The 27,539-nt window shown below is 38.1% G+C and overlaps 17 protein-coding genes across 17 annotated transcripts; 7 read left to right on the top strand and 10 right to left on the bottom strand.

Moving 5' to 3' along the window:
• Nucleotides 1–332: 332 nt before the first annotated feature.
• Nucleotides 333–1,766, bottom strand: TIM50 (protein translocase subunit TIM50; the record flags this gene model as incomplete). Its single annotated transcript, XM_033913810.1, has 1 exon — nt 333–1,766. The coding sequence occupies one exon, from the start codon at nt 1,764–1,766 to the stop codon at nt 333–335; it is 1,434 nt and encodes a 477-aa protein (XP_033769701.1).
• Nucleotides 1,767–2,075: 309 nt separating this feature from the next.
• Nucleotides 2,076–2,993, top strand: CWC27 (putative peptidylprolyl isomerase CWC27; the record flags this gene model as incomplete). The annotated part of the gene is made up of 1 exon (XM_033913809.1): nt 2,076–2,993. One exon carries the CDS (start codon nt 2,076–2,078, stop codon nt 2,991–2,993), a length of 918 nt encoding a protein of 305 aa, XP_033769700.1.
• A 55-nt stretch (nt 2,994–3,048) lies between these two features.
• VPS28 (ESCRT-I subunit protein VPS28) lies at nt 3,049–3,777 on the bottom strand (the record flags this gene model as incomplete). The annotated part of the gene is made up of 1 exon (XM_033913808.1): nt 3,049–3,777. One exon carries the CDS (start codon nt 3,775–3,777, stop codon nt 3,049–3,051), a length of 729 nt encoding a protein of 242 aa, XP_033769699.1.
• Nucleotides 3,778–4,027: 250 nt separating this feature from the next.
• RGL1 (Rgl1p) lies at nt 4,028–5,467 on the bottom strand (the record flags this gene model as incomplete). The annotated part of the gene is made up of 1 exon (XM_033913807.1): nt 4,028–5,467. One exon carries the CDS (start codon nt 5,465–5,467, stop codon nt 4,028–4,030), a length of 1,440 nt encoding a protein of 479 aa, XP_033769698.1.
• A 379-nt stretch (nt 5,468–5,846) lies between these two features.
• Nucleotides 5,847–6,449, top strand: HTC1 (Htc1p; the record flags this gene model as incomplete). The annotated part of the gene is made up of 1 exon (XM_033913806.1): nt 5,847–6,449. One exon carries the CDS (start codon nt 5,847–5,849, stop codon nt 6,447–6,449), a length of 603 nt encoding a protein of 200 aa, XP_033769697.1.
• A 153-nt stretch (nt 6,450–6,602) lies between these two features.
• Nucleotides 6,603–7,496, top strand: SPAR_P01990 (uncharacterized protein; the record flags this gene model as incomplete). Its single annotated transcript, XM_033913805.1, has 1 exon — nt 6,603–7,496. The coding sequence occupies one exon, from the start codon at nt 6,603–6,605 to the stop codon at nt 7,494–7,496; it is 894 nt and encodes a 297-aa protein (XP_033769696.1).
• A 324-nt stretch (nt 7,497–7,820) lies between these two features.
• On the top strand, nt 7,821–8,828 carry BTS1 (farnesyltranstransferase; the record flags this gene model as incomplete). Its single annotated transcript, XM_033913804.1, has 1 exon — nt 7,821–8,828. One exon carries the CDS (start codon nt 7,821–7,823, stop codon nt 8,826–8,828), a length of 1,008 nt encoding a protein of 335 aa, XP_033769695.1.
• Nucleotides 8,829–8,932: 104 nt separating this feature from the next.
• Nucleotides 8,933–10,771, bottom strand: MUK1 (guanine nucleotide exchange factor MUK1; the record flags this gene model as incomplete). The annotated part of the gene is made up of 1 exon (XM_033913803.1): nt 8,933–10,771. One exon carries the CDS (start codon nt 10,769–10,771, stop codon nt 8,933–8,935), a length of 1,839 nt encoding a protein of 612 aa, XP_033769694.1.
• Nucleotides 10,772–11,199: 428 nt separating this feature from the next.
• Nucleotides 11,200–11,670, top strand: SPAR_P01960 (uncharacterized protein; the record flags this gene model as incomplete). Its single annotated transcript, XM_033913802.1, has 1 exon — nt 11,200–11,670. The coding sequence occupies one exon, from the start codon at nt 11,200–11,202 to the stop codon at nt 11,668–11,670; it is 471 nt and encodes a 156-aa protein (XP_033769693.1).
• Nucleotides 11,671–11,710: 40 nt separating this feature from the next.
• On the bottom strand, nt 11,711–13,210 carry UBP16 (putative ubiquitin-specific protease UBP16; the record flags this gene model as incomplete). The annotated part of the gene is made up of 1 exon (XM_033913801.1): nt 11,711–13,210. The coding sequence occupies one exon, from the start codon at nt 13,208–13,210 to the stop codon at nt 11,711–11,713; it is 1,500 nt and encodes a 499-aa protein (XP_033769692.1).
• A 477-nt stretch (nt 13,211–13,687) lies between these two features.
• On the bottom strand, nt 13,688–15,955 carry YTA6 (putative AAA family ATPase YTA6; the record flags this gene model as incomplete). The annotated part of the gene is made up of 1 exon (XM_033913800.1): nt 13,688–15,955. One exon carries the CDS (start codon nt 15,953–15,955, stop codon nt 13,688–13,690), a length of 2,268 nt encoding a protein of 755 aa, XP_033769691.1.
• A 389-nt stretch (nt 15,956–16,344) lies between these two features.
• Nucleotides 16,345–18,879, bottom strand: GCR1 (transcription regulator GCR1; the record flags this gene model as incomplete). Its single annotated transcript, XM_033913799.1, has 1 exon — nt 16,345–18,879. The coding sequence occupies one exon, from the start codon at nt 18,877–18,879 to the stop codon at nt 16,345–16,347; it is 2,535 nt and encodes an 844-aa protein (XP_033769690.1).
• A 1,548-nt stretch (nt 18,880–20,427) lies between these two features.
• Nucleotides 20,428–21,273, bottom strand: GPI2 (phosphatidylinositol N-acetylglucosaminyltransferase; the record flags this gene model as incomplete). Its single annotated transcript, XM_033913798.1, has 1 exon — nt 20,428–21,273. One exon carries the CDS (start codon nt 21,271–21,273, stop codon nt 20,428–20,430), a length of 846 nt encoding a protein of 281 aa, XP_033769689.1.
• Nucleotides 21,274–21,592: 319 nt separating this feature from the next.
• On the top strand, nt 21,593–22,363 carry SPAR_P01910 (uncharacterized protein; the record flags this gene model as incomplete). Its single annotated transcript, XM_033913797.1, has 1 exon — nt 21,593–22,363. The coding sequence occupies one exon, from the start codon at nt 21,593–21,595 to the stop codon at nt 22,361–22,363; it is 771 nt and encodes a 256-aa protein (XP_033769688.1).
• A 655-nt stretch (nt 22,364–23,018) lies between these two features.
• ATP4 (F1F0 ATP synthase subunit 4) lies at nt 23,019–23,753 on the top strand (the record flags this gene model as incomplete). The annotated part of the gene is made up of 1 exon (XM_033913796.1): nt 23,019–23,753. One exon carries the CDS (start codon nt 23,019–23,021, stop codon nt 23,751–23,753), a length of 735 nt encoding a protein of 244 aa, XP_033769687.1.
• Nucleotides 23,754–24,215: 462 nt separating this feature from the next.
• On the bottom strand, nt 24,216–25,120 carry RPL21B (60S ribosomal protein eL21; the record flags this gene model as incomplete). The annotated part of the gene is made up of 2 exons (XM_033913795.1): nt 24,216–24,687; nt 25,110–25,120. 2 exons carry the CDS (start codon nt 25,118–25,120, stop codon nt 24,216–24,218), a joined length of 483 nt encoding a protein of 160 aa, XP_033769686.1.
• Nucleotides 25,121–25,717: 597 nt separating this feature from the next.
• Nucleotides 25,718–26,802, bottom strand: RPS9A (40S ribosomal protein uS4; the record flags this gene model as incomplete). The annotated part of the gene is made up of 2 exons (XM_033913794.1): nt 25,718–26,295; nt 26,796–26,802. 2 exons carry the CDS (start codon nt 26,800–26,802, stop codon nt 25,718–25,720), a joined length of 585 nt encoding a protein of 194 aa, XP_033769685.1.
• Between the last annotated feature and the right edge of the window lie 737 nt (nt 26,803–27,539).

Genomic DNA, 27,539 nt, shown 5'->3' with positions numbered 1-27,539 from the left:
ATTTGGCAGGAGGATTGTACGAATGGACTTTTTCGTATGAAGTTACGACCAGTTCCATTCGGCCTAAGTGTTTTCTTGATTTCTATACTAGTATAAGCAGGGTGAAAAATGCGAAACACACCAGATTTGTCTATATCGTAACATCTAACATAGAAAAAATAGGCGTGTGTGCGTAGAATGGTAATGTTAGAAGGTGCAATATTCAAAATTTAGCGATATACATTAGTCTTATTCACATGACCATAACGAAATGAGGGTGTGGGGAGTATACAGGTACATTTACATACACACATATATACATAGATACACGAGGAGAGCGTCTACGTGACAAATCATTTAGATTCAGCATTCTTTTTCTTCTTCTTTTCCTCTTCAAATAAGGCGTCTACTTCCTTCTGCTTCTCCAATTGTATTTTCATTTGTTCCTCGGGTGAGGGCAAGTTACCTTCAACGTAGTCTTTTAGCGTAAATGTTTGCCCGCTCATTTGCTCCTGTTGTATTCTGATTTTTTCCTTTTCTTCTTCAATCATCTTCATGAACATTAAATAGTTTTTTTGTCCTTCTTCATGGATCAAATCGAGTGGGAACTTGGTTGTGCTGCCGCCCAAGGTATTTCCGATACCTAGTGCCTTCATTGCCCAGTTGCCACCAGATTTATTATCACCATAAAATTTATCCTTCAATTTCTTCACACGATGATCAAATTCCGTCGCTAGGTTCTTCTTGTCTTCGAAGCTGTTCAAGATTGGTCTAACATCCTTAGTTTGTTGCGTGGCAAGATACTCCAAAAACGGAATCAATCTGACTAATTTGTCGTCAGCTTCACCATTCCATGGGTCCATTGGAATAGCATTTTCGGGTTGCAATTTGTAACTGTTGGGGTCAGTGTCAATAATGATGACTTTACTCAAGTCTCTATTCAATTTTGAAAGATCCTTAATATGCACACCGTCTTTGTAAACGCAGTGTTCTTTGAACAAGTTATAAGAGACGAATGCATGGATTGGATCCAGTTTTTCAGCAATTTTTTCAGAGTACATCATATAATTGGATGAAAACAAAACGATTTCGTAATACTGAGATAGGTAACCCAAGAAGTAGTCAGCACCAGGTCTCTTGGCAGTCCTCCATCCATACTTTTGCGACCACTCAGAATGAACCAAAAAGTCTTCCAACGTGATAACCAGAGTTAGTGGCCTTTGGTATGGGGGGGGTGGTGGTGGTGGTAGTAAATCAGGGAAAGGTGGGTCTTGGAAGTAAGTGAACATTGAGTTGAACCGCGCCTTAAATCTTTTATACATCAGCGATAAAGTATAGCCATTATCGATGTCTTTCTTCAACTCTACAGACTCTTGAGGCTCCCAATCTCTTGCCATGTAGATTGCAGTACCTGTCAATGCAGACAACGAAAAAATGTAAAACCAATTAGCATATTTCTCTCTTTTGATATCTGTGGAGGTTTGTCTTTTCCTTCTAGATTTTTCAGCTTTGGAAGAAGGTTCATTCTGGTCTTCTCCTTCCTCTCCTGCTTTTTCTCCATTTTTGCCCTGGCCCTTCTCATCGACGTCAACACCGGCCTTGAACAGCATATCATCTGTAAGAATGGATTTAGGTTTGTCGTCTTTCGTTTCTTTTTGCAAAAAACTTGGAGAGCTTGTTAAAAGTCTTTTGGATACTTGGACCGATGTTAGTGTACTAACAACTGATGGCGCAATTTTAAGAGCCCTTGAATTTAGTCTCACCGAATTTCTTAGAACAGACAGCATTGCAAACTGGTAGTTTTTGGAAGATCAATCTAGCTGTGGTGTGCCAAAGCAAAAAACAATTTTACGCTAAAAGTTATTCACAAAATTGAGTGGATGCTAGAAATTATCGTTCCGGTTGGTCTTAACGTTATGTTCGTTTGCTGAAGATATCTCACTTTATTGGAACAACTTCCAAACTTTTTTTTTTTTCCCTTTTCCGCTGTAGAGCGTCTAGAAAGAAAAAGGTTCAAAGTCATGAAGAATTAATAGTTGTTTAAAATATGTATAGGAAACATATGTAATCAGTTTTTAAGGCAGGGTGAAAATGCTATGTCCAGTAATATAGAGCCTCAAACAACAGCTAAATGTATACTGTATACAACAAAGGGGAATATTGCCGTTGAATTATGGGCTAAAGAATGCCCCGAGACATGTAAGCGGTTCTTAACTATGCTTTCAGATGGCGCATTCATCAATGGAGAATTTAAAGAGCTAAAGCCAATGCAGTGGCTAATGTTTAGTGCAGGTAGTACTGATGATAGCCACACAGTTACTCAGGAAAGAAACCCACGTATACGGTTCACTAAGGATGGACTCCTGGGATGGGATAGACAAAGGAATACATGGTTTATAACTGTGCAGGCGGATTCTAAGCACGTACTGAACGATTGTAATGTATTTGGGAAAATTGTTGGGAAATCTATTTACACTTTTAGAGAGATCTTGGGTGGCGAAATTGAAGTTTCGTCCCGTGACGATGAGGTCAAACGATTCATGTATCCTGCAGTTTTGAAGGATGTCGAGATTACTATACCATTCTTTGAAGACATCTTTCGATCAAAAAGAAAACTAGAAGATAACGGGGAAAAAGAACAACAGCAAACAAAGAAACTTATAAGATCGGCAAAAGTGAGAATGGTGTATGAAGATGAAGAAGAGGATGATGATTATGATGACGATGATGATTTCCAAAAGCTTGAACCAAGAAAGAGGATGATTCTCCCAGCATGGATCAAAGATGAGAGCCGAAGCGAAAAAATTAAGTCAGGTATATCCTTAGATCAACCACAAGAAGCGCCAATGACCGAACAGATGGAGTTGCATGATAATGTTGATCGGTCAACTATTGAAAAACCAGAGGGCCAAGAAAATATTAAGGAAGAAGTAATAGATAAAAGAGAGCGGGAAACTTTGGAAATGTTGTCCAAATTTCAACAACGAGTAAAAAACAAGAATATTTTAAAATGAACATAAAAACGCTTGTGTACCTATGTATGTTGACGTAATTTCTATTTTTCATTTTCTAATCTAATAAAGCATAAAAACTTTTATAGGCTAGGTCCAAATCAAACAGTAGTTCTCTTATTTGTGTTTCGGTCAAAGTGTCACCAATTGATAGCTTGTTTATTCTGACAATCCAATCGATGAGTTTTGATCTATTCTCAAAATCATCTCTGGTGACACGATTTATACTGATTAGCAGTTCCGCCAATAAAGGATGTAATTGATCTTTTGCATTATAATTCAGTTTCAAAGCATCCATCACAGTGATGAAATTACCGGTGGCTTCAGCGACGTATTTAGCATTGAACTTTTTGTCGCTAGAAGAACCTTGTTCATTATCACCGGATGGGGTCAACGTGGCAGTGGATATCGCATGTTCTGCTGTAATTGGTATGCCCCTTTCCAATCTTGTTATTGCGTTTGAGGCTGTGATGTTGTATTTATCGGAGAATGCTTCAATGGATTGGAAATGCTTGTTAATTTCGTCTTTATTTTGAGAATTTAAGTAGACTTTGAACTGTTTCAGTAATTTGTCAACAGTATTGGTATATTGGGTGTCGTTTATGGAGTCCTTTAGGTATGCCTTCTCTACGTGGTCTAACGTGATTATAATAGAATATATTTCAGATAACGTCTCAATGACTTCTTTATCCTTTGAAGTTATAGAGTTGTCGAATAAGGGTATTTCATCATGGAATAATTGGGAAATATCCTGGTTTTGCTTCAATTTTATATCTTGTCTTGGCATGGGTCCTTTTAAATGATAGGTGACTTTATGAAAGTGCCCTTATTCCAAACCCATGGAGCCATTGTATTGTTAGACTACTTTTTTTTCGGACCCTATCGCATTTTTTTTCTCTTCATGTAGAAAATCGTGGTGACGAAAGAGAAGGGGGGGCAAGAAATGTTATAAATTTATAATATAATACATTATCATTGTTCGAAATCCGTATACATGTATGGTATGGTTTATATATGGACCATACTAAGCACCCACCTCATTGTATGACAGGTACCCTTCTCAATTTAGAAGGATCCGTGCGACTAGCGTCCTTTTGCGAGTATAATATATTGAACATATTATTTGTTTCCGAGTCGTTGAAATTATAGATTATCGGTGGTAAGGAGGGATACTCCAAACAGTTCGAGCCGTTATTGCTGTTGCTTGCGTTCTTGATTCGACCAAAATTTTTATAAAATTTCTTGGCAAATTTAGCAGTCTGCCTTTCTTGCAATATCAGATTCTCAATTAGTGGCAGTTGGTTTGCTGACCAAAACGATATGATTAAAGGATGATTGATTTCGAAATTTTTCAGACTTTTATTGAATTTGAATCTTATTGAAAGAGAGTGAGAAACATTAAAATGTTGGCCTATTGTAGTTATCGAACTATGGTACTGCAGGGGTATATCGCCGATTTTATTAATTAGTAATTTTGTTTCGGGACAACTTGAGTCGGAAGATTCAAAGCTTTGTGAAAATCTTTCCTTAGTAAATATTTTGAGGCTGAATTGAAAAATCAATGAATTCATGGAGATGATTTGATCAATTTGTCTAACGGATGTTTGCAAAATATTCGTAGTTTGCGTGGATGAAAATTCTGATTGATTTTTCAAAATTTCCAAGTACTCCAGTATCTGTGTCGTAATTGATTTTAATTTGAGCTTAGACTTAAACTTTTTCTTTGTGGAGAAAAGTGTCGGCGTGGACACATCCAAGTCATTTGGAGAAGAAGCTATAGCATTACTCGGAAACGGGTTCAGTCTAATTGATATGGAGAGCTTCAACGCATCACTATCCATGGAAACACAGGGGTTCTCAATAGAATAATTAATTAAGAATTTCTGGTCGGGAGAAGTGATGTTTGATCTGTTGATTGGTCTAAAATATGACGGTGAAGGCAGATATGTATACCTCTCGACGTTTACTGGGTGAAGAAAATTCCTTTTTTTATTCGAGCTTCCCACACCTGCCTCTGCATAAAACACGGTACAATCCAGGAACGTCTGCGTCTTGCCGAATTTCGGATTATAATTTGTTTCTTTGATATCGTCAGGTAACCCAATTGTCAAAGGTATGTCTATGCCGATAAGTTCATCGTTGAAATCACCGCTATCACGGGTAGGGTGAGAAAGCACGATGTTTTTCTTATAGTGAATGGTGGTATTCTGGTTACTGGTGTCTGAATGGCAATTAGGAGAGTCTGACAGACGGTTGAAGGGGGTGAAAGAATTGTTATTGCTGCTGTAAAGGTTTTTGTTGAAGTATATTTCAATTGTCTTCAAGACAGTTTCGATCTTAACCAGTTTAAAAGGCAATGAGTCATTTGATCGCACTCTTAATTGGCATTCGATTCGTGGCAACGTGTCAGGTAAACCGGGGCAGCCACGTATTACAGAATTGTAGCTTGGCTTTAGCGAAATAACAGGGTATGTCATTTTTTCCGAAATTGTTCGATTCTTTACCAGTTAGTATATATCGATACAAGCAAAGTAAGCAGAAAGCATCCCACAAAAAAAGTATCGGGGCGATGATGACCGTGACAGCAGAATGACTCGAGTAATATTTCACTCTTTCTGTCAAACTAGCGCGCTTTTGCCAGTCTCCAGTTTCCTTTTTTCCGTTTTTGTTGTGCTAAGCAACTTCGGGGCGCGTTATACCTAGAACTATTTATATATATCTCTACATACGTGCTTATATATGTATATAAATGGATGATAAGGAAGGTGCTTTTGTTTAGTAGGGGTAAGACTAAGGACACCAGTATGCCATATATTTTTATTGTACTTGACGTACTATTAGCAGCATAACTCTCCAATGCAACAAGATATTGTCAACGATAACCAGGAGGAGGCCCAAGAGTGGAAGTGGGAACAAATTAAAGACATAATTGAGTCGGGGGATCTTGCCCTCTTGAAACGAAGCCGCCAGATGACTGAGAAATATCATGAACATAAGAAAAGAACTGCTGGTCTGGACATGAACCAGTACGTTCTGCAAAAATTAGGCTGGTCGCCAAACGGACCGCAGTACGAAGATCCTGCCGCGAAGGCCTTTAGTGCCTCTACTCTATATGCTGTGCGTGCCAACGATTTCCCGTATAACTTCGAGCCGGGAGTCGTGCACCTTGTTCTGTGGTCAAAGATTGCCCTGCCAGTACACTCCCCAGATAAGGCCGTGCGTAGTGCGGCCTGCGCACGCATCAACGCGTTCCTGCAGGCACAACCGTTGCTGCGGTCGCTTGTTACCTCAGGTCACGTGGCCTGGTTTGTGAACTACCCGGAACTTCAAAGTGTTGCCCGGATATTTCACGATCACGTGCTGCTTTTTTTTCCACGGGAATGCTATTCCGCGGAACAGGTAAAAATAACTATTGACGGGATCCTTTCACACGGTTTCGAGCCGCTTGCACTTAGATAGATTTCTTTTCTTTTTTTTCAGCATTCCAAAAATGCTACATACCTTTGTTAATTATGTACTGTAACCGATACTAGTGCTAGTGATGCGATGAGCTGATAATACAGTAGAAGGATAAGACACGCTCCAAAAACACACAAACACGCACGAAATATTATGCATATGCAACTTAGGAAAAGAAAAAGAGTCGACTATACGGGGAGAAATCCAACGTCCGAACCGCCCTCAACCACAACCACAACCACAACCACAATAATACCATCCATTGTTGTCCCCAAGAAACGTAAACTAGCCACACCAAACATGATTAATTCCACTGTTCCGAGCACGACCACGGCACCGAGCACCTCGAATATAATAATACCCAAGCCTTTGCAGCGTCCCAAATTTCATAATAGCACCAGCTCATCTCCACCTGATGATGACTTCGAAAAGATTTCTGTATTGGAAGTTCAGAAAAATCTGTCTAATCTCATCAAGAGACAACAAAGCTTATTTTATAAGGACATACATAAGCCGACTCTAGTCGGCATGAAAAACTTCGAAATGTTGAGACTGCCCAATGATTTAAAACTCCTACAAAACATCGTAAACTTATTGAATTCATTCGAGCAATTAAATAGCGATTCGAGGAAAAGGCCGGCCAGCACTGCCAGTTCAAAGGTCTTCTCACAAACGCACTCAGATAAATTGAAAAAATTATCAATTGAGAAGAAACCTCTACTTAGCCATCCCAATCATAACGGTACCTCTCACCACAATGACATCATCCATGAGATAGCGAACCTGCACTCCATAAATTTGATAGATCTGCTGAATTTGGAAATGTATAACAGCAATTTCCATACAAACAATACAGTTTTACAAACTACGGCGAATTCGCTGACGGTCAACAGTATTATCAAGAAGCTTGACAAGCCGATACTAAAAGAAAGAAATAATTCTCTAATATGGCCCCATAAAAGTAGACTTAAAGCAAAGAGGAACCAGCCTTCGCAGGGCCAATCGTTAATAAATAATACAGACATTACTCTTTACAACGATGTATAGCCGCCATCCCCATTCACTCCATAACATTACATACAGATATAAAACAAGCCTGCATTTTCATAGTGAAACGCAAGCCTCTATTATGCTAATGGTAGCTTCTACGTCAGCTACTTCAAGCATAGCAGTAAACCGCGTCTTTTTTACATACGGTATGCTAATCATCGTTTGCTTATCTCCATTTTTCTTTGCTCCGCCTTGCCTTCTTTGACGTTTTTTGAAGCAAAAAAAAGTCAAGACAGATGTGCTTACGAGACAATATAAGACATGTTTGCAAAGAAACCACAAATAGAAAGAAAATAAAGCGCTTACGAGTCTGGGGAATCAATGGAGGCCCAGATAGATGAGCTGATCAATAATGATCCTGTTTGGTCCAGCCAAAATGAAAGCTTGATTTCAAAACCCTATAACCATATCCTTTTGAAACCAGGCAAGAACTTTAGACTAAACTTGATACTTCAAATTAACAGAGTTATGGATTTGCCCAAAGACCAGCTGGCCATAGTTTCGCAAATAGTTGAGCTCTTGCATAACTCCAGCCTTCTAATCGACGACATAGAAGATAATGCTCCCTTAAGAAGGGGACAGACCACTTCGCATTTAATCTTTGGCGTCCCATCCACTATAAATACCGCGAATTATATGTATTTCAGAGCTATGCAACTCGTATCACAGCTGACCACAAAAGCGCCTCTGTACCATGAATTGATTACGATTTTCAACGAAGAATTGATTAATCTACATAGGGGACAAGGCTTGGATATATATTGGAGAGACTTTCTGCCTGAAATCGTGCCTACTCAAGAAATGTATCTGAATATGGTCATGAATAAAACAGGCGGCCTTTTCAGATTGACATTGAGACTCATGGAAGCGTTGTCTCCTTCCTCACACCACGGCCATTCGTTGGTTCCTTTCATAAATCTTTTAGGTATAATTTACCAAATTAGAGATGATTACTTGAATTTGAAAGACTTTCAAATGTCTAACGAAAAAGGCTTCGCTGAAGACATTACAGAGGGCAAGTTATCTTTTCCCATTGTTCATGCCCTTAACTTCACTAAAATTGAAGGTCAAACTGAGCAACACAATGAAATTCTAAGAATTCTCCTGTTGAGGACAAGTGATAAAGATATAAAATTAAAGCTGATTCAATTACTGGAATTCCACACTAATTCATTGGCCTACACCAAAAATTTTATTAATCAATTAGTGAATATGATAAAAAATGATGATGAAAATAAGTATTTACCTGATTTGGCTTCGCATTCTAATACCGCTACCAATTTACATGACGAATTGTTATATATAATAGACCACTTATCCGAATTGTGAAATAAGTTGATCGATAAAATTTAGTGGAGGAAGGGAACCAGGAATCAGGCCTCCTTCTCTACCCCTTTCGCATTTATACATATAATCTCTTATATATAAACGTTTCATTGCATCATTTTTTGATATATCTCAAAAAGATCTCTTAGTTCGCAAATAGTTAGATCTTCAAACTTATAGCCCTTATACTTTTTCCACGATTTCTTAGATTCCTTTTTATCAGTACCGTTAATACTAGCAGTTACCGTCAAATCGCCTGTGAATTCACGATTTCCATGCTCTAAAGATGCAGAAGATCGTGATGATGATGAAGTTGATCGTGAGCCATCCCTAGACATTTCCGTTGTATCTCTATTGCTCAATTCCATGGATAATTGTGACGAACTTCGTGGTATGTTTAAGTTGTTGCTGATATGAAGGTTATTATTGCTAACAGTGTTGGGGTGTGGTGGCGTATACGACCTGATTTTGCCAATTATATTCTTCAACGATGAATCAAAAACAGTTCTGAACCCATCATACGAATTTGATCTCGTAACATCTGGCCTTTGAATAGTGGGGGTCACGATATCGCCTATATTACTGCCGCTATTGCCGTTGTTTTTATGCATCATGGTGGTTTTTGATGGCAATGAGACCCTACTGCTGATCGAGCTTTCTAAAATTTTACTTTCATTCTCAGTCAATTTATCTTGTAGCTCGTTTGAAAAATCATCTTTAGTTAAGCCTTCAACGAAAACTAATGCAGCTTCTAGATTCGTTAATGCGAAGGATTCCGTTTCGACCAGTTTCTTCTTATATCTAAACAGTCTGATGAATTCAGCATTCAAGAAGATATCCCGTGGAACAATCGTAATAATGTAGTAGATTAGCAACGAAAGGTAATCGTCATTGGACATTTCTTGAGAATACGTCATGATTTCATGTAGTTTCAGTAACGCCTTTATCTTTTCACATGGTGAAATCGAATGATACGTAAACTCATACAAAATATCTTTGATTTCTTCAAATTTTGGTTCCGGATCAATGCCATTATTAAGACTCAAAAACTTTATCAAATTGATTTTGTTTACTGTAGAGAGTTTGGATAAACAGAGAATTTTTTCATTTAACAGCTTATTGTATTCTGTGAATTCAACACTGTTTCTAAACAGATTTCCGACCTTGAAAGTTTGTAATTGATGTGGCTTGAAAGCCTTCATCTTATTTGGTGAAGATACGGATGTACCTACTATAAGAATTTTCTTGAACACGTCTCTTTCACAAAGTTCCATGTATTTTTCGATTTTCATGTTGTTTAATTCGTTGATTCTCAATTGCTTTTTTATCTCCTCTGGTGACAACATTTGAGTGGCATTATTAGAATTCGATACCGATTCATTACTGAAAAGCGATGAAGACCTTCTTGGCCTCATAAGTGAGTTACCACTACTACTCCTACTTCTACCAAAAATTCCACTGAGCCCACTACTTAACGTTTCTTTGGCAGCCAAAAATGAACTAGAACCACCGCTTGAATAATAATTACCATTATTGCTCACTGAACTGACGTGCTGAAATGATGCTTTATCAAATTTTATGTAAAAGCTTTGGAAAAGACTAGATAATTGCAGTACTGATAGTGGCCGTACGTACTTGGGCTGCTTTAGGTCATCGATGAAAATATCAATTAATTTTGACAATTCTGGTGGTAAATTGCTAACACTGTTTAACGCATCGTCAATTTCTTGTTTCGTCAATATAGGGGACTTGTTGTTTTCTAACCTTTCGCTTGTTGTAGAGTTTTCATCACCATCACAGCTACTTCTCTCATTGTCATTTTGATCCTCGTGTGGAACTTGTTGAAATTGTATGCTGCTAGTTGTATTCTTGTATGATTCCCTGATGGATTGATTAGGGTCAAACCTTGGGTTGGTTATCGGAGGAGTGAATAATTGCCTAGCCATTTCACTTCTATTGTTATAGGGTGTGTTCCTTTTGATCGCCTCTTCTACTTGGCTTCTAAAAATACCTTCGATCTAAGGGGAGTGATGATTCTATGAGTATCTAAAACGCCAATTCTCTTTCCGCCCAGTATATTAAACACCACACCAATCCGAACAAAATGAAATAGACGAACAGCAGTAAGCCTTTAATCTATTTTTGCTGCTATAATACGTTTGGGTGGGTCTTCACTGGAAATTAAATAAAGCTCGGTTATGGTACACTTTTTTATCCGAGAACCGCTCCTTTACGAAAACAAATTTCAAAATGTATGTAATACGAAGGCATTAAATTATTCAACAACGGGGCTCGGATTTGGCCTATATTACCACGTCAAGAACGATTAGGAGATAGTAAAACTAGCGATACGTTTAAATGACTTTTTCATTCCATGAGTTCCCAGTTTGCAAGAAGTAATGTTAACTCCAACCACATTAGGAAAAGAAATCATTCTCCAGACCCAATAGGAATTGATAATTATAAAAGAAAAAGACTAATTATAGACTTAGAAAACCTATCCCTAGATGATAAAGGACCCAAAAACGGACATGCAGATGACTGCAATCTTATTCATAACAATATAGCATTCACAGATGCTATCGATGATAAGGTCCTGAAAGAGATCATCAAATGTTCAACAGGTAAACGCGGCGATAATGCGTCGTTTTATGACAAAATATGGGAACGTTTGAGAGAGAAAAGATTACAAATAATAAAATGGGTAGATTATAAGGAAATTGCTTATCTAAGCTGGTGGAGGTGGTTCCATGATCAATTAGCTTCGAAGTACACTTATGATGGAGGGGCTGATACCGACATTGAAATGTTGGCAGTGGATACTGATGTGGATATGGACGCTTAGCTTACCATAACTATAGTATACATATGTACAGAGCGGTTATTTATTTACGTTCGTAGTATAGCATGTAAGCATACTTCTGTTGATTTAAGACAGTTGAAGTGGTGCTTTCTTTTATAGTTGTATCAGATATTTGCCAATAAGGATACTGCAAGGCGTTCTCGACTTTCTTGCACCTGCTTTTTCTGCTGAGTTTGTGTGCAGTGTTTTGATCGTGGTTCCTGGTGTTAACTTCTTCATTGGCAATAACTGACCCGCTTTGGAGGGAATATTCATCCTCCGTGCCCAAACGAATATCGGTCTTATGCCTATAGCATACATAGTGCCCACGCGAATGAGAACCGGTGTGCTTCACAACACTTTTCAGATTATATTTGATTTGTCTGTTTTCTGTTATTGTTCCACCCTCAGATGATGTATATTCGATAAGTTCTATTCTTTCTCCAAATTTAACGTTACAGGGATTTCTAGAGTATGTAATACCATTAAATGTGGATCTTGATAAGTGAACTATCAGAATATCCGGTAGTTGTACTATTATATCCTTTTTTATCACCTTTCCCTTTATATTAGATACGTGCAAATTGTTCTTCGAGTAACGCTTGACGTATTGTTCTATTTCGAATGGTAAATCTTTATTAATTGGGGCCTTAGTCGCATAATCTCTTAATGTGTCCAAAATTAACATTTCATCCGGGGTACAATCCTTGAAGTTTCTATATTCTTCATGGCTTAAGATGGCTCTTATTTGACAGATCAAACATGAATAGTCCTCTATAATTTCTGTTTCATCGTTGGCCAAAATATTGAACAGTTTCTCTGATGTTTGTTGTGGTACGGACAACTCACGAATAAAAGTCTGCTGATATGACCGTTTTGATGATCCCTTGCATTTAAGGCACACTAGAAATTTGGAGGTTTCGCCCTCAAATGGAAAGTTTGGCATATTTAAATCGCACATATTTTTAGTGTAGTCGACCAATTTTGAGCGCTCTTCTTGCAGAGTTTGCAGTAATATTAGCGTGAATTCATGTGCATCATTTTGGTTGGATGACATCCTTGACTTGAAGATAGACTCCAACGTGTTTATCACTATTTTTGGGGAAATTGACGTCCTACTTCCTTTCACGGATACCAGATCAAAAATTAAACTGGTAAGACTTTCATGTAGAGGGGCAAGTGAATCAGGTGAGTTTTCAAGCCCACTGCGGCTTGGAAAGTTACCAGCTGTGAGATTGTCCCCCTTTGCATTTCTTGATGGCTTGGATTCTAATTCTTGGAGAATCGATTTTATTTGCCTCAAATATTCTACAAATCGAGGTATTCCGGCCAGGCCTTGAAGAGATGACGTTATGAAGCAATCATTTCCACGATTAATTAAGCCCACCGTCGTATATTTTCTGATCCTCTGCTCAGAATCTCTAAATACTAGGACACTTAGACTGGGTGCAATGGCATATAGAGAAACAGCAAGTAACAACCCACATGAAAGTTTTTTAATCAACGAGGTGGGAAAGTTTGTAGCGTTTTTTATCCAAGACATACTGTGGTTGTGGTAACTGCTGTACACTGCATACACTGCATACACTGTTTGGGCCAAAGGAGAAAGTCCTATTAGTTGTTGGTAATTATAACGCTAACGGTCAAGTGCTTGATAACCGGGTCTTTATTTTTCCATCAACTCAAATGTGTATGTAAATTGAGATTGAAGAATCTAGCTTAACCGAGTTTTGTTGCTACCCTTATTTTTTATTTGAACTCAAGTACATTGATCTGATTTTCATATTTTTCAAGTCTATTTTAAGAGAAAGAAATTGAGAAAACTTTTCAAAATAATGCCATAAGAAAACTAATTGTAAATAAGAAAGAAAAATTTCAAGATATAACAGAATTGCGGTTAGTTTTTATGTTTGATAATACATAGAAGATACACATGTAACAAAATTTGACCACCAGCAGGACGTTAAAAAAAGTTACTATTTGTCATGCCTTTCTTTTCTATCAAGACACTCTACGTCGTTCAGGCACCAGTACTACCAAATTTACTAGACCACTCCTCATATTTTTGTAGAGATTCTGGCGACACACTCTTTTTTATTGTCAATAGGGAATTTTGAAAATCTTTTATGTCAATTCCTCTGATCTTATCGAAATCCGCAAACATTAACTTATCTCCTAAATCCCTAATAGGTTCCATTGCTGCTTCTTTGGCTAATGATGTAAGATCAGAACCAGAAAACCCCTCTGTCATTTCCGTTATTAATTCATAGTCCAAATCTTGCAAGCTATTTTTCTGCTTCGCCATTAATCTCTTTAAATGATATAGTCTAGTTTCATAATCAGGTAGGGGAATATATAGTTTCCGTGAAAATCGTCTTCTTGCTGCATCATCAATTGCCCATGGTAAATTCGTAGCTCCTAAGACAAGCACTCTGCTGTCAAGCATATTGTTTCGGTCTTCAGATTGCGCAGTAGCAGCAGATAAGGAGGACCACTGAATAAGCAGTTCTGTTTTAATTCTCCTCGAGGACTCATTTTCATTGTCAGAGCGAGCAGTCAACATAGAGTCGATTTCATCTATGAAAATAATAGAGGGTGACAATTTTTTGGCCATGTAAAACAATGCTCTAATTAGCTTCTCAGATTCACCAAGATATTTCGATAGCAAAGAGGATGCACTCACACTGAAAAATGTGGAATTAGACTCTGTTGCGACCGCCTTAGCAATCATTGTCTTACCTGTACCTGGTGGGCCAAATAAAAGCATACCTCTGACGGGTTCTCTTAACCCTTTGAATAAATCAGGCCGCAAAAATGGGTAAACCACTGCTTCTTTCAAAGAATTCTTTGCATTCCTTAAGCCTGCGATATCATCCCAGTAAACTTTTTCATCCGTTACAAGGATCTCATTAAATATCTGTTCGCAAGCGTTTGGATCTACTCCCTGCACCGATTTCAATATATCCTCCTTTCTATAGTCGGTAGATGGACTAACAGAGCTTTCCTTATCAGGTGTACCGCTTCTGGAACGTGTGGTTTTGGATTCAGCAGGTGTCGCTGTCGCAGAAACGAGTATTGGGGAGGTAGGCTCCAAATTATGCTCATTCCTACGGGAAACTTTGTTGTTGTTGTTGGCTTTGCTCGCTTTCAGCTTGGTATTCGTGGGTAGATTCCGTGAAGACTTGCTGCTTTGCCTATTGAGAGTAGGTGATTTTATAATCGGTCGATTGACCGTTGGCTTTTTGTAGTCATACCTTTTTTTTAAAGGTTGAGTAGGCTTATAACGTATTTGAAGTTCATTAGAATGTGAGCCGTTGTTACTCGCTTTTGAATGATTTGCCCCGTTTTGATATTGAGACCAGGCTAACTGAGCGGCCATACCGATTTCTGCTGCCTCCATTGATTTCCTTACTGGAGCTCGTATTCTCTCATCTGGGGTCCGTACAATGTCAAGGGACCTCCTTTTAATTAGGGAGTTGTCAATCTTTCCAGAAGATTTGTTATTCGAGGAGAAATTATCGAGACTAGCTCTTGACTTGTAGTTTGTCTTCCTATCATGCTTTAGGGTCGATATACGTTTCTTTTCCGCTTGATCTCTATGTTTTCGTTCTTCTTCCTCTCTCTTGATTCTCTCCTCTTCCAACTTTTGAGCCACTTCAAATTCCACCTTTTCTTTAACCTTTAACTCGATCAATTTTTCTCTTTGGAGTTCTAAGTCCCTCTCATACTGACGTTTTGCTCCCAACTTTTTCTCTTCTTCCAGCTTCCTTGCACGTCTGATATTATCAGCCTGTTTATTAATTCTAGCCTCCTTTTCATCTGCTTCTTTCAATTTGTCTCTTTTGGAGCCCATTTTCCAAAGTTTAGGAAAACGCAAACCATTTCCCGTTCCAAGACCCAAAACAGATGAGGATGATGACAAAGAAGGACTATCGTTTCCTTCAGTCATGAGCGTTTCTGCTTTGCGACGTGCAATTCTTATATCCTGGCCGAGAATTTGGAAGTCCTCAATGACGCTCCTCAATTCAGGATGATCAACTACAAGATTTCCTAATCCTTTCTTTAAGGTATACGTCTTTTCAATTTTTCGTAGACCTTCATTGACATATACTAGTAAAGAATCTAGGTTTTTATGGATTTTCCCATAGGATACTGAGTCCTTATTACCTTTGCCATTGATTATTAGGTCTGCTAGGTTTTTATATTGATTTCTGACGACAGAGTAAAGCAATTGCAAAGACTGAGCCAACGTAAAGTTCTCAGGTACACTAAACTTTTCATGTGCCATTATCGTAGAGTTCTATATTCTTTCCTCGGACTTTTCTTCACCTAAGGTCTTCCCTGTTTTGCTAATAAGGTTGATGTTTTTTCATCCTTCAAAAATTTCCGATAGCCCATCTATTCAACGGCTTTTCTGAATCCGCCAGGGTCTTTGACAAAGAAATTAAGTTTCCATAACCCATATAGTCAGTCATGCGAATATATATTTAATCATTAATGGAAAGACGTTTTGGAATTTCCACATAGGCATACATCCACATAGGTATGTACACACATACATTCATATACATATATATACTTTTTCTATAAAGGTAATAAATAACCTAATGGAAGTTCTCGTTATCGTCGCTTCGTTATTCCACTGAAGGAATCGTTATTGTGGACAACCTCAATAACTTAGGATGGTGTATTATGTTGTCTTTTGCAGTACTTTAATTTCTCTTCTTCTGTCATTGATCTAACGTTCCAATTTTTGAAGTTCTCAAAAATGCAAATTTCCTTGTTATTTTTCGTTAAATTTCTGAAGTACAATGATAGGGAATTCAAAGTCAGACCGTTATTTATCCTGAACTTTTCTAGATCACCTACCAAAATTTTCCGTATATCCTCCCTCGGTTGTTGGGGATTAGTAAACCTACCGAGTTTTATGCCACGGTCACATTCCGTTTCAATATAATCCATGATGATTCTTCTAGTTGGAAAAAAATGTGAATCTTCGCTAACCTTCCACCTTCGCCAGCCATAGTTTTCAATCAATTTCTTTATTGAGGATTTACCATTCAAACCAATGTACCACTCCGCATATAGGTCCCATATTGTTTTATTTTCTCTGGACAACTTATACTTGATTGCCTCGTTTGGCCCGGTCTTCGTACCCTTTTTATTTATCATTTCAAATTTGGAGGAGCTTTGTGGAAATGATGGAGCTATCTTTGTAACTGTACCAGTTGGGTTTGCGGCCTCAGTAGAATTATGAATAGCAGAGATGGGTACTGGCTTCCTAGCATCCGTAGCAGGTGAATTACCATTGTTACTATTTTTTTCAAGGACTTTAAGTTCTGGACTGTTATCATTTGGCTCCGACTTACTTGACACTGGCGCTTTTTCCCTAGCAACATCATCACCAGCTACCTCTGTAGGACTTTCAGGCATGCTAGTAGTAGAGTCGTTGTTTGGAAGACGTGGTCGCTCGGCTAGTTTTGAAGGAGATGATGGTGAATCCTCATTTACCTTCTTAGAGTTATTATCCGTTGTTGAACTTGAGCTACCACCAACTACGAAATCTGGGGAATGCTGAAACTGCTGAGGCGAGCGAAAAGATTCAGTAACGGCCGTGTTAGCCAACGTTGAAAGGGGTAGTCTGGGACTTGGAATTGATTTTGAAAGTAAGGAATCAAGAGCTGTCTGAGACGGAGTTGGCTTGTCGTCGAGTTTAAAACGTTTGTTATAGGGAGATTCACCAACAGGTGATGGAGAAAAAGGGCTGCCTGTTGCTGCCGAGGCTATGGAACCTGGCAACGGTAGCTTTCTCTTCTGTACTATATCTTGCGGTTGCGGAGCCAAGGTGCCGAGCATCGGCTGTATAGAATTACTTAAGCTCGGAAACATGTTAATTGGTGCTAGCGCAGGGCTATTAATAGTTTGACCCTGTCCCTGTGACTGCCCTTTCGAACCCCTTTGTTGTACTTGGGGCTGTCCATTGGGTTTGGAGTTATTCGGATCTATCGACTGAACTAAATTGCTCAGTACATTCGAGTTGATACTATTTTTATCCAGTATTAGTATCCCCCCACCTGTGGAAGATACACTATTTTCAGACTTTGATCCGGTTGCCTGATTTCCCGAAAGCAATTGTCTCTGCAATTGCAAAATTTGATTACAGACATTGCCTACGGAATTCATATCAGACTTCAGTTGTGTTATTTCTTGGCTTAATCTAATGTTTTCTGTTGTTAATTTTTTCGACAATTCCATGAAATAAGAATCAACTTTTTGACTCACTTCCTCTGCAGTTGGATTCAAAAATTGGTTTTCTATTCCTGTAACGTTGTTCAGCGTATCGTTGTTTAAATTTTTAATCGAGCCAATTCCTTTAAATTCCTCATTTTGGAACAATTCAGGTATAAATTTTGAAATGAATGTTACAATATTGGGTAATAATAAGGGATGCTGACTCAAATATCGGAGATCCTGAATGGCCACCCTACCCATAAACTCGAATAATTCGCAGAGAGAATAAAGCTTGTAATTTGTTCTATCAATAAGAAGCATATCCTGCTTCAAATAAGACAGCCATGGAAATACTAAGTCAATAAGTTCTTTAGAAGGTTCAAATGTTTGTGACCTTAGAACTTTAACACTTGAATTACTGTTTGGGTTTTGATTTTGAATATATAGTAATGGATTGGAATTTAAAGAAATAAAGTTTGAATCTAGCAACGGCACTGTAGTGAAATTCTCAATTGAAATTGGAGGGTTCGGATGGCTCCATCGTATAACGAAAAATATGGCCAATGCAAATATTGGACACTTGGAGATATCAGGATCACGAGAAACTGTATTAAAATAATCGTATGGTTGTCCCGTTGCTCCTTCATTCAGCTTTCTCAGCGTCAAGGAATCAGGGTAAGTTTGGTCCACTATCAAATCCACCAACTTAAGCGAGTCTAGAGAATCTACATTGACCTTGAAATATGACTGTAGAATATATTGAGCAATGGAATAGAAGTTTGAGCTCGTGCTGGTACTATCAACACTTGTTTGCTGTTCCAATTGAGAAAGTAGGACATTTAATTGGTTAGTATTCGGTCCATATGATTCTTTGCCATTATTATAGGAAGTTGATGGCACACTTTGTGTCCTGAAATTACGTTTTATCCTATTATTTGACCCTTGAAGTGTTTCTGACATAGCCTGGGTCAGAAAATTCATCCTCTTATACGCACAAACGCAGACAACACTCAATTGATAGCTATTCCCCTCCTTTTATAAATATACGTGCTTTTTTGAGGGAAAAATTGTTCTTATAAATACTCAATTTTAAAGCACTTCCTTTCCTTTAAGTTTGCGTTACTCTATTAATAATCCATAGTTGGAACCTCACACAATATTATTTTAAAGAAATTATTTCTTTTTTGCTATTTCTGTACTATTCTACTTCTAATAGAAAAGGAAGAGGGTATGTGGCTTTATCAAGCAGGTCGAAGAAGGTTTGTGTGTAAGATAATATATTAAGCTCTTGGCCGATTTCTTTTTTTAATCTTAATATTGTGCTATTAATTTACTACTTGTCAGCAAATTATATTGCATAAGCAGGCAACTCCTAAAAGAGGTTCAATAATAATAAGTAATAAAAAAAAGGATAGTTGTGAAAGGCTGCAAATATTACTGAAGGATCAATTACAATACAAGGGATAATAAGTGAGAATCAAGGAAAACTCCATACCCATCGAAAATCTCCCAGATAACATTTTCAGAATGTGTGTTATGATCATACCATACCATTTTCAATATATATCGAAGGCCAATTAAATATAACCGCCGTTTGTCACTTGCCGACTTTCCCGCTATTAACTGTGGTTTGTTTACCGATGAAGCTTCTGCATTAGAAGATGAGTTGGGTGGTTGTACGTTGGATACTTTTAATTCGTGAAACAAGAAGTTCGAAGCTCCGGAAAATTCAACATTTGTGGAAGCCGGGTGCACGGATCTTTTATAGCCCATTACGTAGTAAGTGATATGAATCATGGGGAAGTGTCAGAAATTCAGTAGATTAATGACATGTCGGAGCCGTTTACATCATAACCGAACGCATGAGAAGGTCTAAGAGAGACGGTAATTCCTCTTTGAAGATACTTTGGCATATATTGAAAAAAAATAAGATGCAATGATTGGTAACAGAAACTTGCGAAGGGGGCGAAGAAGCTGTTCGTTAAATTTATGAGAGTTACTACGCTCTTTTCCCCTCCTCAACACTTATTTAAAGGTCTCTCCTCCGGGTGATCTCTTCACATTGCCAAGCGGCAAAAAGAAGAAAACAGGAAGCCGCCGCAACCGAGAAACAAGTGACTTTAAATGAGGAGCGGTATACGCTGAAATGCTTGTTTAACACGCTGCGAAGTGTACCCTATTGGCCAGATTTATTGTCGCGTTCTGTTCCAGGGGAAGTTTTCTCTTTTATTGCGTCCCACTTAAGGTACAAGGCCCATCAATGATTTCGAAAAAATCTCCTGAATGTGCAATTTTAAGGCTGTGGGATGCTATGTGAGTAGCTTTGTACTGAAGTACACTTAATTGAACAAGCTGCCTTTTGATAGTGGCAAGAGGCCTGTGCCTGTTAGGTTTCTTGATAATTATTATTACAGTTATTCTATATATGTCGAGATACGGTGAAGTCGAGGAGGGGACAAGCAGAAGTCCTCGCAGGTAGAAGCTGTATCCACCCTCCACTACTCAAGGGGACTTACTTTCTTGATCGCGCTAGTCCAATATTGGCGTTCTTGCATCCCATGTACTTAGCAGATCGTTATCCCGTTTATGGTAATTGATTTTCCAGTAAATGAACCATTTAGGCAAAACAGTGATGTAAAACACTGAAACAAAGAAAATCAACAGCATGTAAATCCAGCCAAGAGCAACATTCAAAAATGAGTATACAATAACATTTGAAATTATTGGTACTACCTTATTTGTTACCGATAAATAAGTGGGTAAAATGATATTCAACTGAATACAGATTAAAAGAAAACAAAATACGTCGATTGTGGTTGAGAGCCTCGATGATAATACGGCAACAAGGGCAACAAGTATATTGGTGGAAAGGTTAGAGGGCTTATGCTTGGACCTTGTTGACGAAATAACAAAAACGTACCATAGAGTTAGCCAAAAGGACAACGTCCATATGGAATCGGATGCAGTTGTCTTAGAAAGAGACTTGAGGACTGGAGAGAGAGTCAACATTGCAAACGTGATAATCAATGAAGACTTGACATTCATGAATGAGGACAATAAAGGATCGACTTTCGTCCTTGATATAATCAATGTTATGAATGAAAGAAAAATAGTCGGCGGAATAGGATCAAAACCATAATAATAAATATATGTAAAAGTGATGTAAATGAAAGAGGTGTTCAATAAGGTTTGGTAGAAGCTTATAAAATCCAACCTAATTTGAGAGCGAGCGGCTTCTGACAATTTTCTATCAGACTTCTTGGTGCTCTCAGCCTTTTGTCTTGCTCTCAGTTCAATAAAACTTGGATCTGTATAGTTGTCTGGGTACTCCTGTTCCAACCATAGTAGACGCTTCCAAGGAGATCTCTTATTCATTACACCTATCGAAAAAACACCAAATGTAATCTGTGAGGCCTGTTTGAAGTCATGCGAAGATTGCGAAGATTGCGAGGATAAGGGATTTGTAACAGAAAGTTTGAAAGCCTCCGATTAAATCTCACAACGTTTAACAACAATACTCAAAATGTGCCTCTACCTTAAAAGATTGATTCAAAAGTGAAGAGGCAATGAAAAGTTGAAATTTTCATTTTTAGCTCACAAATTTGCTAGCCGCGAAGTGGTTTCAAGCTCGGCATATCAAAATAATCAATGGCCAAGGATACCTGGTGCCTGGGCTATGTTGACATGTAATTTGATGTCGGCCGTTCAGAAACCCAACCAAAAATTTATAGTTTACATCTTCATGAAAGACCTCCAAAAAAAGAGTTCGGTACGAAGACAAATCACGAATGAGGACGATGAACGGTATGGTGACGACAGCCTGCATGAGCTTCCCAGAACAATACCAAATGTAAATCCCTATATTAGAAATTGTGGATTCAGGCCATCTTACTCTTCCCAAATTCCTTCGACGAGAAGTTTATTTAATAACTATTATAATCGTTCAAGTGCTAATACAGTGGGAAATGACACAATAGATACTGATAGTGTTAGTTATAACGGAATTGGCAAATTTCGGAGAAATAGTGTGGATATACCGCTGCAAACACACAACCGACTGGAAGTACGACCTATCGTCGACAGGCAAGACTATTTATGGAGAGAGATAAATGCCCTGGCTGACGTTAAAAGACAAGCACAAGCAACAGAGTTGTATGATCAATTCCCTCATGGATTCGAGAACAAACTGATGCAATTAAGGCAAGCACATAGTAAACTACTTCAAGTTTTGAGAGATCGTAATGCTAAAATAGAAGAAGAACAACGCCGTGAAGTAGCTGTGGCAACCGCTGCTGCCATGATGACCAGAACACCATCACCAACAGGGAAATCCGTTGGAGATGAAGCCACCAGCAACAACATGCACAGTAGCAGCGCAGTTAGAAATCCAAATGGACCAACGGTTGACCCTGAAGAAGGAAAGTATATTCAAGAGCTAGTGGATACTATAAGGGAATTACAATAGGTAGGGACAAATTGCGGGCTGATATGAGATCTAATTACTATGCGACAATACCCTCTTGATTACTCTCAGTATGTCCTAAGCGCTTCGCCGTCAAAATTAAGAGTAAAGCATAAACAAATGCCTGTGTAAGGAACAACTCAAACTGTTCTGTGACGCAACAACAACTCTCAGATGAGATATGGTCCGGTAAAGATAGGAATATTCCATGCTATAAGCATGGAAATTTTCTTCAAACGCGGCGCAGTACTATACACAATAACAGGTTTTCCACATACATGTGAAACTATCCCTGATTAGATTAGTTCACTACACAGAAATACAAATGTACCGCGACAATAGCACATACGTAGATAGATAAAAGATGAATATAATCCACGATAACTGCAATGACAACCGCTATCATTAAGCAATCGATGGTATACCGAAACATACTATATTGCCCGGGTAATACACAATAATATTGAGCCAATCATGATGCTTTTTCTCTTCACCGCGCACTCGGACCTTCATCACAGTTTGGATAATTAAAATAGCAAGGGATTATAATTACAACTAACAGTTTATGTTGGCAGGTAGATGCAGTATTGGGAAGGATTATATAGCTTATTAAAAGACTGTCGAGCATTCAGTACCTTCTACGTACGCAAGAAACAAAATGAGCATGAGTTTGGGTGTCCGTGGCCTAGCGTTAAGGTCCGTTTCTAAAACATTATTTAGCCAAGGCGTTCGTCGTCCTTCAATGGTAATTGGAGCCCGTTATATGTCCTCCACTCCAGAAAAACAGACAGATCCAAAAGCGAAAGCTAACTCTATCATCAATGCTATTCCAGGTAATAATATTTTGACAAAAACCGGGGTTTTGGGAACCTCTGCTGCTGCTGTCATTTATGCGATTTCAAATGAATTGTACGTTATCAACGATGAAAGTATTTTATTACTGACTTTCTTAGGTTTCACTGGTTTAGTTGCAAAATACTTGGCCCCAGCATATAAGGATTTCGCTGATGCGAGAATGAAGAAAGTCTCCGATGTTTTAAATGCCTCGAGAAACAAACATGTTGAAGCCGTTAAGGATAGAATCGACTCTGTCTCTCAATTACAAAATGTTGCTGAAACTACAAAGGTTTTGTTTGATGTTTCCAAGGAAACTGTTGAACTTGAAAGTGAAGCTTTTGAATTGAAACAAAAGGTGGAATTGGCTCATGAAGCAAAAGCGGTCTTAGATTCATGGGTTAGATATGAAGCTTCTTTACGCCAATTGGAACAAAGGCAACTAGCAAAATCTGTTATTGCTAAAGTTCAGTCAGAATTGGGAAATCCAAAATTCCAGGATAAAGTTTTACAACAATCTATATCTGAAATTGAACAATTGCTTTCCAAATTGAAGTAATCACAACAGTAGCTGCAACAAGAACAAAAAAAAAGAAAGAAAAGAAAAACAATACGGAAAGGCAAAAAATTAAAAAATGGCGTCTTATGAGATCGGTTTGATAACGATGAATTGCATTACCTAGAAAAGGGTGCTCAGGTTATATATATCTTCTTGTACAGACATTGATGTTTTAAATACTACAAATATTCTTAGATCCACTTTATCCTTAACACATTTTTTAAGTAGTAGATTTAATACGTGCGTACGATGCTACATATATCCTTTTCTACAGTACTCTTGGCGAAAACCAAATCCATATATTGGCGGACATATCCATACATCGGTGTAAAAGATGATAATGTATCTTAATCAAATAATATCATGTAAATTGTTATAGTATCTATCTATACGCAATTCTTATGTAAAGGATACAATATAAAGGAATGTGATAGCTTCAATAAATATACCAGGTGCGGTAGATTAAATGAAGGTTTCATATGGAACTGGAGCTAAGGTTTGAGGAACGTTACCTTCAGTAGAGACAATACGGGATTCTCTTGGTTGAGCTGGTTGTCTCTTCAATTGGACAGCAACACCTTGGGCCTTGGCTTCAGCACGCTTAGCAGCATTGGCCTTAACTCTTTCCAAAAATTCTTGTCTACACTTAGAGTGCTTGATGTGTTCAACTCTCAAGTTCAATCTCTTTTCCAAGTATCTGTTACCGACCATTTTGTTGATGATAACACCAACAGAAGACTTAGTAACGTTGTAGACAACACCAGTCTTACCTTGGTAGAACTTGTGTGGCATACCCTTTTGGATAGAACCATTGGCTTTGATGTCGACAATGTCACCAACCTTGTAGATCTTCAAGTAGGTGGACATATGAACGGCACCATGCTTTCTGAAGTCACGTTGGAACATGTAACGTGTACGAGATCTGTAACCATGTCTGTTTAGTAATTTTTTTAATAGATCAATCATCCAGGAGAATAATTGTACATTTAAATTCCAGTTAGTAAACATTATTGTATTGGTTCTGGCAAACAAACATATATCAAAAGCAAAAAAAAAAATCTAATTCATACGAGTATCTTCCTGCTAACATATCACTGCCATTGGCTTTGCTCTGTTTATACTCCTCAGGTGAATATATCGCAAACATTAATCATTCTAATAAAACCCATTTTTATTAACAATGTTTTGCACCGCGTTTCTTGAAAAAGTGCGCTCATTTTCGTTCAGTTTGGAAGTACGACATTATCAAAATCGATAATATTCTCGATTGTGCTTATGTGTTCGCTGGGGATGTATAATGATTTAATTGATATGTTTCAACTGTTATATGTTCGTTTTAAAGCTATATCGACATACGATTTACCCATTTTTGCTTGATGTCCTTGACTGTCTCAGTTTCTTTGCTTCGAAACCTTCCTTTGAGTTATCAATCTTTCGTATATATCAATCCTCTTGTCTCTAACTCAATATTGTCGATCTTACTTACTACCGTAACTGCTAAGGTATGGATGGATCTTACCTCACTCATCCAGATATTGCGCGCTCAAACTAACGCGTAGATTGCGGGCGTGCACAATCTCTTGTTGGTTTTTCAAAGGATAAAGTAAGAGAAATGTTTGGAGGTAAAAAGGTACGGATGTTAAACTTCATTCAATGATTTGAAAAAAAAGTATTACTACTAGTGTACAATCAAATGCATCTGAGCTATCTTTCGACTATCTCGATAATTTGGGGCATAATGTGTCACCTCATCTCCTAGTCACAAAGAGGCATTCAACCAATTTTTTGCATTTGTTTTCTTATGTTATTATTTTCCGTTTTCTACTTATTATGAAATGCTTGTATATTAAAAGTTCTTCGTCCTATTTTACAAAATCGACAGTTACTATGAGTATAAACTCCCTATCGGATGCCAGTATTGTGATTTTAACACACGTGATCAAGAAATAAAAAAATCAGCATAATTACTCTTCATCAGCTTCTTCAGTAGCTTCACCGGAAGCTTCAGCCTTTCTAGCAGCGTTTCTTCTAGCAACTCTACCTGGTCTAGCACCACCGAATGGAGAAGTTGGAGCGAAGTCAATGTGCTTTTCAGAGTCCAATCTAACCATGAAAGATGGGATGTTGACGATTTGCTTACCAACAGCAATGTGTCTTTGGGTGATCAAAACTCTTGCGTGGTGGACAGACTTGGCCAAACCCAACTTGTAGACTTGAGTTTGCAATCTTCTTTCCAAGAAATCTTCGACCTTCAAGGCTAAAACATAATCCAACTTCTTCTTGTCTTCGGACAAAACACCGACTCTAACCAGTCTTCTAATCAAAGCATTACCTTCGAATAATCTCTTTGGGTCCTTTTCGTCTCTAGTCAACAAATCTCTGGCAGCACGACGGATCTTAGATAATTGGAAAGAAATTCTGTAAATTTCTTTCTTGTTCTTCAAACCGAATTCACCAGCTAATTTCAATTCAGCGTCCAAACGAGAAGATTCGTAAGGTCTCTTTGGTGTAGAGTAAGTCTTAGAATATGTTCTTGGGGCTCCTGTTTTACAAGATAATTACAATCGTTTGTTAGTGAGCGCTCTCTTTTTTCGAACAAAAAGCGAGGATCAAGATCAGTACATAAATATTATTAAAGCGATTGTCGAGGATTTTCATCTTTTCATCTTCCAAAGCATCGCGCAGATCGCCACGGAACATGCTTAATTCACGAATGACTTCTCAGACCTAATACACTTTGTATTAAGCCTGAATACTTTCATCACCAACAATAGACATAATCGGAAACGGAGAGATGTCCGTCCTCTAATGCTGAATGATTTCGGAATGCTTTACCTGAAGTGTCGGGAGTTCAGTGCAAAGGTTTATTTCCGAAAGAAAAGTATTATATGAAGAACCGTTCATTATTGAATGAATAGAAAAGAAAAGTACAACAAAGGCTCTTGAAAATATTTATGAGGACCCGATCCTCAAAATCATAGCAAGTATGACTTCTTTGTAAAAAATTATTTTCCTCTTAAAAGGAAAAGATTAACAACGTACTTGGCATGTTGGATACTTTTGTGTTTCTATTATCGTGTTGATTTGTTTTTGTTTTCCTTATTTAAAAGAAAGTATTCACATAACATAAAATAGGTTTTTACTGCAATTGAAAACGAACTGGCCTTTTTAAGAATAATCTCACGATGAAAAATTTGCTATCGCGTCCGATCAGGAAAACGAAATGAAAAAAAAAAAAAACAAAAAAAAAATAGAAAAAAAAAATTCAAAAAAATGTGATGTATGGGTGAAGCAGGACATTTTTAGACGGTGTAGGCAAGACACATTTCACCTGGTATTTGAAGAATGCAACCATCCCTTCATGTTTTTAGTGCTGAATTGACTGATCTTTTTCTGACTCCTATATATACAGGCTTGTTGATAGCTATGGGCTGGAAAAGTTTAAGCCTGTAACCGTAGCCACCTCTTTTGAGCGTACAATTACCCACAAATATCAAGTCGCCCCTTTCTTATTTTGCATGTGGCCTTGATCAATAATTGACGTTATAAGGCAAGTGCGCGATTGCAGCACTGCAGGGCACGCTACCCGCACATTGGGCGGCGGGCCCCAGGCGCAAAGACAACGCGTCTACCGCCTCATCGCAAAAACCCAAAAGTAAAAAAACACGTCCCACTCGCCGGCCGGTGCACTTGATATAAAAGCTTATGATTTCCACCAATTCCGTTCCCTCAGCGGTTTGCGCGCCCTTTTCTATTGCGGCCTAGAAAATAACCACTATTCTACTA

The sequence above is a fragment of the Saccharomyces paradoxus genome, chromosome XVI (assembly GCF_002079055.1).
Source record: "Saccharomyces paradoxus chromosome XVI, complete sequence".
Taxonomy (NCBI): Eukaryota; Fungi; Ascomycota; class Saccharomycetes; order Saccharomycetales; family Saccharomycetaceae; genus Saccharomyces; species Saccharomyces paradoxus.
Note: the sequence above shows the minus strand (reverse complement) of the source record. Positions and strands in the feature narration are given on the sequence as shown.